The sequence below is a fragment of the Martes martes genome (assembly GCF_963455335.1).
Source record: "Martes martes genome assembly, chromosome: 9".
Classification (NCBI taxonomy): domain Eukaryota; kingdom Metazoa; phylum Chordata; class Mammalia; order Carnivora; family Mustelidae; genus Martes; species Martes martes.
The window spans coordinates 60,277,697-60,290,700 of NC_137896.1; the positions used below are offsets into that span (position 1 = coordinate 60,277,697).

The following is a 13,004-nucleotide window of genomic DNA, read 5'->3' on the forward strand; positions in this document are numbered from 1 at the left end:
AGAATAATTTAAAAATAATTCTGAGCCTTAATATTGTTTATCTTGGGAAACATGAAATTACTATAGTGCCTTTGCTTTTTTTTTTGCTTTTAGGCTGAACATTGGTATAGAACTATGCTACTGATAAAATAGTTTGTAGAAATAAGGAAAACAAATTACTTATGTAAATATTTCCAAATACACTATGTGGTGGATTGTATTTTTGTTCACTGAAGTCTGCTTCCCCTCCCCAGGGGAGGATTTTACTTCCTTGCTTGTTGAAGTCAGGTCTGGCCATGTTCACAGAATGTAAGTAGAAGTGGTATATATCAGTTTGGGGATAAAGCTTTAAAAATCAGTTTGGGCTCCATTATACCCTCTTTTCTTTTGCCACAGTGACTGACAGTGTTCTAGATAGAGGTTGTTCTATCAGTCTGGATCTCAGAGTAAAGATGACATGGAGCATAGGAGGGACATGTTTCATGAGTGAGAAATAAACCTTTGTTGTAAGTCACTGATTTTGAGGTCATATGTTATTGCAGCATAATCTTCCCTCTCCTCTCTGAACAGCATCTGAAATAGCTGATAGGAGAAATATTTAGAACAAATATTATATTTTATTTTAGGTTCCAAAAGTAGTAGTCTTTGTTTTTAATTTTGTTCTTATTTATTTATTTATTTATTTTGGAAAGATTTTATTTATTTGACAGAGAGATCACAAGTAGGCAGAGAGAGAGGGGAAGCAGGCTCCCCGCGGAGCAGAGAGCCGATGTGGGACTTGATCCCAGGATCCTGAGATCATGACCCGAGCCGAAGACAGAGGCTTAACCCACTGAGCCACCCAGGCGCCCTGTTTTTATTTTTTTAAAGATTTGTTTATTTAGAGAGAGCTCACATGCCAACACAAGCAGCAGAAGGATAAAGGAGAGGGAGAGAATGTCAAGCAGACTCCCTGCTAAGCATGGAGTCCAGGGCGGTGCTTGATCTCACCACCCTGAGATCGTGACCTGAACTGAAATCAAGAGTTGGTCATCTAGCCAACTGAACATCCCCCAGACGCCCCTCTGGCTATATTTTAGATCAGGGGTTTGCAGACTTTGTTTAAAGGGCGAGAGCTTTGTGGGCCATGTACTCTGTTTGGGAACTACTCAGTTCTGCTCTTGTAGCCCTAGAGCCGCCCTAGACAATGTAAATGAATGAGAATGGCTGTAGTCTAATAAAACCTGATTTTAAAAAAATGGGAGATTTAGCCCAAGGGCTTTAATTTGCTGATCCTTGTTTTAGACCATAGACTCAGTATCTTGGGGTTAAGAAGGAAATTTAAATCTTCAAATTAATCTTTGTCTACATGAGAATTCCTCCTTCAGTGTTGCTGAGGTAATGACAGGCTACCACTCAGCCTCTTGCAGTGACTCCGGTGTGATGGTATATTGTCCTGGGAGGCAAGTGAATTCGTTTTCGAGCAGGTCTGATGGTTTTAGTGAGCTAAAATGTGCATCCCTGTAGCTTCCATCAGTGGTCCTAGCTCTTTCTCCAAGACTACAGAGTGTAAATTCAAACACTGTCCCTGTCCTCTCAGTGTGATCTTCATGCTAATTCACTCTACAGCTCTCAAACTATATTATGCCTAGTTCTTTGAAAGGGTGCTTTCAATCCTGTGGCCACACCTCTCTCCACGTCCTTAACAGCTTTTCTCATCATCATTCCCAGCTTCTCAGAATGTCAAAATCCTACTTAGTTTCCAGGTTCACTCAGTCAAATGTTGGTTGGCTCTCTTCCCACAGAACTTCTTTCTGATAAAATATCTTGTATTTAAAAAAGCATTTGTGGAATCCTTACTAAATTCTAAGTGAGATGCTTGAAAATATGGGAACTGAGGGTGCACTCATGATTAAATAAGGTTCCTGTCTCTGTAAGTTATAAGTAATACCATAGTGCTGTTGGATGCTAGACTAAAGCTGACGGTTGTTTTTGAATTGGTTATTAACGTAAGTTCCAAAATACCTAGGAGCTTTTATAGTCTTAAGATTATTTAAGTATTTTTAAGTACACTAAAAACAGATAAATGAAACAAATACTCAAATACGTTATTTACTAGAAATGTCTTTGCCTTTTGTTGTTAGGTTAAGTAGTTTCTACTTAGACCTTGGAATATAACTTCCTTTAAATAGTTGAAAGTGTTAATAGTTCTAATGTGTGTGAATCAGGAGTTTCTCACTACTATGCTGGAAGGCAAATGGTAATAAGTATATGTTACCAATTGAACTTTCAGAATAAAGTCTTATATAATACTACTTTTATTTGTTTGGTATTTGGGGGATTTTTTGATTAGGGTTCATTCGAAATAGAGTTCTGCCATTTAATTGAAAACCACTAGTTTAAATGTCTCCATTTTTCTTCTTCATTAAAGCAGTTTCTTAATTTGTTTCCTTTGGTGTTTTATACATGACTGAAATATCACTTAATGCCCATTAGCCTGTCTGACTTGATTTTGGTCTTTAGAGGATTCCTCCTGGTTGATTTTTACTGTACTTTTTTAATGAAGCTGGTCAGGGTCTAGCATATATTGAGTCATAAATAAAATCAAATATTCTAGGCATGTAGTCTGACCTCAGTGGAGCGGAGCAGAACCATACCCACTTGTGGTCTGCCCTCTGTATGTCTGTGTTGTTTGAGTTCGTTATTTTGAGGGAAAGGAGGTAGAGTTAATTAAAAAAAGGCAAAGAGCTTTATTTAGTTTAGTCATTTGAGACTTCTTTGTCATGTGTTGCCATTGTACCCATTTTCCTACATACTAAAAGGTGCAGTTGTTTTAAAATAAAAGGTGGAACCTCAGTTTTCACAGTCTGATTTTTCTCATTGAGGCATTTTTTGGCCCAGATTACTTTGTCTCTCATTCAAGTTAACTGTCTGCTTTCTTTCTCCCAGAAGTGAAACCGCCTCTTTTCTTAATCAGGTCCTGAATTGAAATATTGTGCAGTCTAGGGCTGAGAACAAAGCCCCACAGCAGGCACTAACCTCTCTGTAGGCAGGCACTGACTCTGTAGCCACTAGGCTTTTGGTAGTCCTTGCTGAGATACCACCACTGTCCTAAGCAAATACATTGTTACATGTTTGCAAAGCTTTCTTTCCAGGATATCTGTAAAATTCTTAAATTGTACAATCCTATTTCTGAGAAACAGTTTAGGTCAAGAATTTTCTTGATCAGTTGCTCTTTGATGGAAGTTGTGTTTTGTCAAGAAAGGATACATAAATGCACATAGAAAAGAAAGGAGTATATGTTGAAGCTTAAGTTTTAGAACCTAATTTTAGATTTACTAAAACTTGAAAATGTTATTATCTTACATGCCTTTTATTTCAAATTGGTCTGCTTTATAAAAGAGTCTTGTTCAGGGTGTTGAAGGAGCTAATTTGGCTTAAAAGGATGTAATAGGAAACCTTTATGGTTTTACTTTGGTTGAAATATTTCTAGTACGTTTTCATGTAGCAAATACTTCTCCAATTAGGATGGCAAAGCTTTAAAAAGTTTGAAAAAGCTGGAGGCACCTGATGGGTCAGTATAAACTGACTGATGGGTCAGTCAGTTGAGTGTCTGACTCTTGGTTTCAGCTCAGGTCATGACTTCAGGGTCGGGGATTGAGTCCTACATCAGGCTCTGTGCTCAGCATGGAGTCTGCCTGAGGGTTCTAGCTCTTCCTCTGTGCCCCTCCCCCAAAATAAATAAATAAATCTCAAAAAAAGTTTGGGAAAGGTGATTGAATGTGTGCTACCTAGGATTAATATAGAAATTTTTATTCTGCAGATGGCTCCCTTTATCGTCATTGATCTTTTTCTGAAACTTTTTTCTGAAGTATAGAATGTAGATTTTCTTAGTCAGTGGCTGTAAGCTGGAGAAGGAGCATGGGAGCAGAAATCAAGGCTTGGATTTTGTTTTAATTCTAGGTCTTTGTCACTTATTAGCTAATCCCATCTCTTAAAGCTGTGATATTTTCATCTGTTTCATCTATTTTCACAGCATCTGTTTTCATAAGCATCTCTAAAGTGGTAGTAGTAATAATAATGTTCTACCAAGCTCTTACAATTACAGGTTTTGCAGAATTGAAAATTAAATGTGAATAAAATTCAAGTTCGTATCAGTATATGAATGATATTTTGCTTAAACTAAATTCCTGTTTACAATACAGATGTGGTACTAAGTGGTACATTGTATATACACATAAAAGTTTACCACTTTAACTATTTTTAAAGTGTAAGTTTAGTAGTGTTAAATATAGCCACTTTGTTATTACAACCAATTCCCAGAGCTTCTTTATCTTGTTAAATTCTATATCATTAAATAACTCTCCATTTCCTCTTCCCCCACCTGCCTTTCCCCTGGCAACCACCTTTCTACTTTATGTTGCTGTGAATTTAACTATTTGAGATACCTCAAAGAAGTAGGATCGTACAGCATTTGGGGTTTTTTTGGTCACTAGTTTATTTTATTTAGCATAATAAATGGCTCAAGGTTCAGGTTATAGCATGTATTAGAACTTGTTTTTTTAAGGCTGAATAATATATCATTCTATGTATATACTACCTTTGTACATTTCATTTAAAACAGTCCGTGACAATAGCACTAGCACCTTCATAACAAAACCTGGGTATTGAAACCGTGTGGCAGTGCTTTAGTTAAGAAATAGTTATGCAAATAATCCAAAAAAATGCATGTTTTCTGGTAAGAATAGTTTTGAAGTTAATAATCTCACACAGGATTTGTGATGCCAAGACTAATTCCAGTGCTGGAATCACTGGTGGTAAGGAGTAAGCGAGATAAGGTATGTCAAGGACCTGGCTGGAATAGGCCCTAAATTCATGTCAATTTTCTTTCCTCAGGTTTTTACCTGCTTACGGGTATAAAGCAGCTAATGACAGTTTTATTTTGCTCTGCAAAGCAGTGGATGTTTTTATTTGTTTTTGTTTTTGTTTGGTTTGTTTTAATTTTATTTATTTATTTGACACAGAGCGAGAGAGCACAAGTAGGGAGAGCGGCACACAGGGAGAGGGAGGAGTAAGCTCACTCCGGAGCAGGGAGCCCTGTGCAGGGCTCGATCCCAGGACCCTAAGATCATGACCTGAGCTGAAGGCAGATGCTTACCCACTGAGCCACCCAGGTGTCTGAGGTGGATGTTTTTAAATAAAATTGACATATATATTGGTGTTACTAGAATGGACAGATGTGTCTACTGACCATGAGATTTAAAAAAATGATATTTTCAAGCTTTATTGTCATGTATAAAAATTTACCCTTGTTATTTTGTTCAGTAAGCATGTATTGAGAGCACTTACTCTTTAACAGGTTATGCCAAGTATTATGTATCTCTTACAAAGCATATTTTGTTAAATATGATGGCTTAGGGAAACTGGCATCTAATCTTAAATTTCTGTAACAGATATTTAGAATTATTGTTAGTAAAAATGCCTGTCAGATTGCTTTGTCATAGAGGAAATTCTCTGAGCATATCTATCCTGTGTCCTGTTTCAAACCGCCACTGTGTTGCCTCAGTAGGGAAGCCGCAAATGAAAAGAGTAGACTAGTTTTTTTCCATATGTCTTGATCTTCTGTGCCTGTATTTAAATGGACAATTTGGGAGTTGATGTAGGCATCTTGGGATGTATGATTCTACACACATAGATACACATAAATATATAATACCTACATATATGTAAATGAAGACATTGACAATATTGCTTGCTAAGGGATTAATAGAAGTGAAGACCCCTTAAGTCTTTGCCTTCTCTTCATAAATATTGTTAGCATATAGTAGGATCAGGTATAGAACTTTGGTTACAGAGGATAAACTCAATTGAGCAGGGAATCTGGTAAAATAAACATAAAAGATAGTTTATTTTAACCAGGTCATCAAGGCACTATTACTGACTTTTTGATGGATTGTAGAGTTGGTTTTATAATACTGACTTTTTCTTTTTTTCTTTCTGTGATGGTATTTAATGTGATGGAAGCTACTGGTAATTGAGTATGAGGCAGTGATAGAAAATTTGTCAGGAATCCAAATAGATTCATAGTAGTTTAGGTCTGAAAGGAACCTTAGGAGTCATTTGCTCCAGTCATCCCATTTGACCTCTGTCACATTAAGCCATAAAGATAGTAGAAACTTGTTGATTTTGGCAGAGCCAGACTGAACTTAGGACTTTTGATCTCCAGTTCACTGTGTTTCTCTTATACCGCATATTTTATGTTGGCCATAGTGAGACAATATTTGCTTTTAAGTGCTTGCTATTACTTGAACTTAAACTTGCTGAATTTTATACCTGTTATATGTACAAGACATTGTGGTTTATTAGATAATCAATATATGTGAGTTAGTGACTTTTTCCAATGTCTCGCTAACATACATATGTATTTTTTTTAATTCATTTACATTTTTCTTCTTTAGTTCCTTTATCCGTAAAATTGAGTGACTTGCTTTGCTTTCTCTCACAAACTTGTGAAATAGTCTTCAAGTTTTGTTTGCTGGAGATAATGGTTTTAGTACATAGAATTATACAGTAGCTTTGTAAGGAATCTTAAGTATCGTCTAGTTTAGCTTCTTATTTTGTAAAGAGGAAACTGAGGCTAAGTGGGATGAGTCAGTTGTCTGGTATGTTATAGCTTTTCAGTGTCACACTGCAGCTGGAAACCAGGTCTTTCTATCCATAATAGCAGCATGTTAAGGTTGATCAGCTTATGAGTAAGTGGAGACAGAAACCTGGTCCTGAATTGTGGCTATCCCACCAGCTGTGTCTGACTTCAGAAATTTACCTTAGTCTCTGCGGTTTTTTGTTTTTCTACAAATTAATCTGCCTAAAGTTGATGCTATTTATAAGAAACCTTAAGTGCATTGATGAATAATAATTTGCTTGTTGAAAAATTTAGTATATCTTCAGGGAAATCATTCAGTTGGCATATGTGCCTTTAAAAAAATGTTTCGTGAGGTGCCTGGGTGGCTCAGTGGGTTGAGGCCTCTGCCTTCTGCTCCGGTCAAGATCCCAGGGTCCTGGGAATGGAGCCCTGCATCCGGCTCTCTGCTTAGCTGGGGGCCTGCTTCCCCACCCGCCCTTTTCTCTGCCTGCCTCTCTGCCTACTTGTGATCTCTCTGTCAAATAAATAAAGAGAATTAAAAAAAAAAAGTTTCGCTAGAACCAATACTTTTTTTTTCTTCTTCTTCTTCTGGTAAAGTCATTTTTGGGAGCCGCTGAACCTCAAAGATACTCTTCTTTATAGGATCTTCACCAAGATGTCATTGGTAACTTATGGTGATGATTTTTGTTGGTGATTAACTTTTTTATATCGTAATATATTTAAAAATAATATGTTCAGAGAGGATGTATAATGAGGGTTGAGGAATGATTTTATCTACTGTTTGAATTGGTCTAGTTGGTTTAACTTGATTAAGCTTGTTTGTACTAATATGGAAAATGAAGTGGTTATTAGATTTCCAAAAGCTTTTTTAGTTCTAACATTCTCTGGAGAGTAACATCAGTTGCAGAGATTCGGAGGGTAAAATTTATCTGAATATTTTTTTGTTTTGTTTTGTTTTCTTATCCTTGCTAGTACATGAAGGACTTTCTTGAATGAAAAGGTACTAGAGGGTGGGCAACAAAAGAAGGATTTATAGGTGGGATTATAAATTGAACAAATGTAATGATTTATAGGTAGAGAATAGCCTCAGCCATGGAGTTTCTTCTTTTCTGCTTTCGGGATAAGAAATGGTAACAATAATAAAGATATTGGTAATAGGTGACACATATTTCTTACTATGTGCTTGGCACTTCTCTTAGCAATTTGTAATTTTTAGCTCTTAATCCCATAGCAGCTCTCTGAGGCACTATTATTCCCTGTTTACATATGAGAAAAGGCCCTGCAAAGTTAAGTAACTTTGTAACAACTTAGCAAGGGATTGAGCTAGGTCTTGCCCTGGACCCTGTGCTATATGACTTAATTTGTTGAGTTACTGAATAAATATTTTGAGAACTGAAGTGGTAATACTACTTACACTCCACTTTTGCTAGAGGGGTGAAAACTGGGCAGTAGGCTTTGATGCATGGGAGATGCCAGTTAATTCAGTAAATGTGTACTGAACACCTTCTTTGTCCCAGACATCTGGAAGTGAGTGAAACAGACAAGGTTCCTGCCCTCAAGGTGCAGCATGCTCAAGGGGGAAATCCAACAGCCAACAAGTAAACAGATAGGGTAATTTCAAATTGTTACCAGTAATATGAAGAAAATTCCCTGGTGTGATAGATTGCAGGGATGGAGTTCCATCAAGCTTAGTGTCCTAGAGATTTCATGGGGTTGGATACAGTCCCCCAAACATTTTTCTCTAATTAGACCACATCTGCTGAACTTAAGGAGAGTGTTTAACAAGAAAAATGAACTCATTGTGCAAATCTTCAGAGCTGTTGTTTATATTCTTTTGAGCTGTAATTGGGAGTCTGTTCTATTGTTGAAAAAAATAGAGCCAGAGAGAAATACTATTTTAAAAATATCAAAAGCTATGAAAATGAGGGCGGCCACCAGCCACTGTGCATGCCACGCTGTTTGAGCTGGTGGAGTGGTTCCTGGCTGTTGTCCTTAGTGCATTATTGGCAATTCTGTGTTTGTTTGAAAAGTTAGGACTACCATGTGTCCGTATATGTGTTGTCTTCTGCCATTTTTTGTAGGTCTAGAGTAGGATCCTCAAGTCAGACATTACTTGAAAGGAGTTCTGCTATCATACTTTATTGTAATAACGATTTTTATGTTGAAGTACTTCTATGTGCCAGACTTATTTGTAAAGAGGAGGAAACTTAAAGGAGTTTAGTCCTTGTTAAACCCAGGTTGGTCTGATAGCAGAGTTCATGTGATCTTACCTTTTAACTAGATTGGTTTTCATAGTTCACTTCACACTGAAAAATATGCAAGAGTTTGCAAAACTGAACTTCAGGGAGCCTCCTTAATTTCATCCCGTAGGCCAGTAAATTGTCCATGTTTTCCAGTTCCAAATTTCTGCAGAGCAGAAATTTCAGAGAGCAAGTAGTAGAAGGGACAGTGCTTTTACATATATGTGTAGACAAAGGTAATGTGTTCTGTCAGCCTGTTTTCTATTTAAGTCATTGAATACAATTAGAATTGGTTTAGGAAAATTGTAGATTAACTTGTAAATACTTTTTTGCATTTCCTTGCTTTTTATTGGATTTAGTGTCTGTCCATATTATTATATTTATAGCCTTTAATTTGATACTTTATACTATTATGCCAGCTACATTTTTTAATCTTAGCAAAAGAAAGTAAGTAAATGCTGGAGACTTAGTATAAAACAAACCATGTGAAATATCCTACTTTTTTATGTTGATTATATGTTGAAGATACTGAGGTGATAATGTTTTGGATCTGTGAAGTTAAAAATATTAATTTTACCTTTTACCATGTTTAGTGAGCTTCCTAGGAAATTTTAAATTATATGTGTGACTTGCATTTATGGTTGACATTATATTTCTATTAAGCAGTGCTAGTATGTGCAATCAGTAACATCGAATGAATTCTATACTATAAGAATTTACCAAGATTTGACCAAACCTGTTGTATCTAAATGTGCTTTGTTTTTTTTCTTCTGAAGACTAAAACTGTCCTAATTATACAGTTATTGTAATAAAAGTGATTACTTAAATACTGGGATCTGTATTGCTTGGGCTTAAGAAAAATCTGTTGCTTGGATAACAAAGTAGATTTATAAGCCTCCTGTGATGTCCCCTCCCCCCACCCTGGGGTACAGCTGTTTTGAGGAAGGTATAATTTAGAGCTTTCATTAGTATAATGGGTGGAAGAAACAAGCTATTGAAAATAACTAATGTGATGCTAGTAATACTGGTCATAACATAACTTCAGTGAGTCAGACTTTTTATGGGAAAGCATAAACCACACTGGTTCTTGTTTTAAGATATTTTTCTATAGTTAAGAAAAAATTTGAGGGATGGGTAGGCAGCAAGGAAAAATAATTTGAAACAAAAATGAAAAAAATGATGTCTCTTTTTGCAATTTTTTTATATTGGTGAACTTTATTTTTTTGGCTTTAGTGCAAGTTCATATTAAGAAACTGAGTAATTTTAACTTTTCTTATTTTCTTTTTTTTTAATTATTTATTCATTTATCTGACAGACAGAGATTACAATTAGGCAGAGAGGCAGGCAGAGAGAGAGGAGGAAGCAGGCTCCCCGCTGAGCAGAGAGCCCGATGCAGGGCTCCATCCCAGGACCCTGGGATCATGACCTGAGCCGAAGGCAGAGGCTTTAACCCACTGAGCCACCCAGGCACCCCCTTTTCTTATTTTCTTAAATAAAAATAAAAATGAAGCTTCATAGGATTGAAGTCTGTTAATAGCCCTACAGTGAGTCTGCTCATAGTAAGTATGAGCACTTTACCTGTCCACTATTGTATTATTCTGAAGGAGGTGTAGGATTAATTGGGGTCTCTGTAAACTGATCTGTAAATGATTTTATGGGTGTTAATTTTTTAAAACATAAGACACCAGTATCAAGGTCATGTAGCTAAATGTGGTCAGAAGTTTTAAAACGTCTTCTGTTAGTAGTATTTGATTCATTATGTGAGGTCCCTATCTGGTCTGGGCATCTCTTAGCAGTAGGTGCTTTGTTGATGGACTGTCTCCAGCAGGAAAGAGGTGTGCTAAAGCAGGATAGCCTTATCACTTTGTAACCTACCTCCCAGTTTTGTTCATTGGCAACACAACCCAGGAGGAAGTGGATCAGTGATACATTTTTTAAGTTAGGCTTTTGAAGGGGTTATTCAGCAAGGGATTTACTTAAATATTAAAGCCTTAACATATTTTAATATGAATTTTACAGATCCTTCTGCTGAGGAATTGAGAAAGCTAATGATGTTGCACGGAGGGCAATACCATGTGTATTATTCCAGATCCAAAACAACACACATTATTGCCACAAATCTTCCAAATGCCAAAATTAAAGAATTAAAGGGGGAAAAAGTAATTCGGCCAGAATGGATTGTGGAAAGGTAAGCTTAATTTTTAATTAATAAGTTTTAAAAATTGGAATACTTTTTATATTATAAACACTTACCTCACATTTCCTCTTCAGGGTGAATAAAAACGTCTTAAACAACACTGTTGTACTCTTTCACCTCACATTGATAATTTAGGTAACCTAGGATGTTAGTGTGCTTGCAGCCTCAGCTGCCAGAAATTAGGGGAGATGACTCGGGTAAGCAGCAGGAAGCAGTGATGGAAAGGGTTTGGCTAAGCATAGTGTTCATTCAGTTAATGTTTGTACATCACATCTCTGATGGGCTGCGTACTTGGGAAATATCAGGGAAACAAAGAACCATTCCCTACCTCTTGGAGCTTGTGTTCCATTGAAGAAAACATAATAAAAAAATATTCTTAGTATATGAGTAAATTATTTGTTAAAAGTTAATAAGTGCTAAGGGGAAAAAAGGTTAGGGTATTGTGGACCTGGTGTACTGGGAGAGGGGACAGAGAGGAAGAGCAGTTTGCAGTATTATTAATAATTGTTTTTTAGTTGTTACATTATGGTTCTTCTATTGTTGGTTTGGAATTGATATTGTAAATCAGCGGCCATTCATACTAATTCCCTAAATTTAAATATGTCATCTGAACCTTGGTGATGAGCCATAACTGAAGTGATTTATATTTTGAAATGATATATGTATGAGTGTTTGCCAGATTTATGAAAATTAAAGGTGAAAATATTAAGATCCTCATTTGTAAAAGAAGGCTTAATATTGAGATGCTATGATTAGGTGAGAACTAGAAATAATTTGTGCAAACTGTCTAGCACAATGCCTGACCGATTGTTAGAGGCATGATATATAAGAAGTTCCTTTGTTATTTTTTTCTATAAACATTATCAAGTATTGGAAAATTAAATCCAAAATGTCCAAAGTACAGTTTTAAAAAGTGAACTTGGCTTCCAGAAAAAGAAACGTATCTTATAGATTAATGGGTTTTTAGACCTTGGGGGATTAAGTTGATGGCCCATTTGTGGAACATCTTATTGATTCCTTTTGCTGTTTTCTCATGACCTGTCCCTTTGTTACATAGGATCATTGAACATGGCTTTTAGCTGTGTATCTCCTTAAAAAAGGAGCTGTGCAGTTTTCAGTTTAAGAAGTTAGTATCATTACAGAGTTGGGCTGTGTGGTGTTATGTACAGACAGTCCTATCATCGTGCTAGAGCTAGAATTGGATCTGAAGATATTAGTCTGACTTTGGAGAGAATGGGAGAGATCCACGGATAATAGGAAAGTGGGCTGAAAAAGGTGCTGGGTGGAACTTGATTTGCTTAGAAAAAAGTTCATTACGGCTTTTTTTTTTTTTTTTTTTTTTTTAAATACCTGTTCTTCCTTCTTTCCCTGAATACAACTAGAGAAAGAATACAATCAAGCAGTTTTTGGCAGTTAAAAGTTTTAAAGTTCACTGAACGGATTTTATTTCAGTTTGAAGTTGGGCTTAATGATTTATATTTAAATAACTGATTATATGGCCTGTTTGCTTCATTTTATATATGAAAAGGCAGAGCTAATAAGGCTAATTCACCCAAGAATAGCAGGATTCAGAGTCCAGATTTTTCTGACTCCTGTTTAGGTCTGTTCTTTTCCATTTAATTAAGCTTATTATAAATGAATTGGCCCATGTGGAAATGGATCAGCCTGGGCATATGTCTTTTAATATATAAAATAAATGCCTGGTGTCTACATGTCTTAGCATGGAATCCTTTTGGGCAATCACAGTACTGTTTTCTTTCATACTCTTATCCCAGTCTTGTTCATCTCTTCTTTGTAGTGTTTATATGAAATTTTTAACATTAAAATTTTAAACATTATTTTAATTATTTAATGGATGGTACATGACATCTTTTCTTTGTTTTCCCATTTTTAGTTTGAGCAGTTTAAAAAGAAGCTCCCACTTCTAAGTGTATGGGGTGGTAACTTTGCTTTGATTAGATTTCTC

At 36.1% G+C, this 13,004-nt stretch overlaps 1 protein-coding gene across 8 annotated transcripts in view; it reads left to right on the forward strand.

Moving 5' to 3' along the window:
- Window positions 1-13,004, forward strand: part of LOC308349412 (DNA repair protein REV1) — a 79,438-nt gene that overhangs the window by 38,009 nt on the left and 28,425 nt on the right. For all 8 annotated transcript variants that reach the window (XR_013967446.1, XR_013967447.1, XR_013967448.1 and 5 more), the window contains one exon: window positions 10,861-11,029. Coding sequence is in view for 5 of the 8 variants with exons in the window: in XM_080814083.1 (XP_080670209.1) it covers window positions 10,861-11,029 (169 nt within the window). In the remaining 3 variants the exon portion in view is untranslated. The remainder of the gene's footprint in view (window positions 1-10,860; window positions 11,030-13,004) is intronic.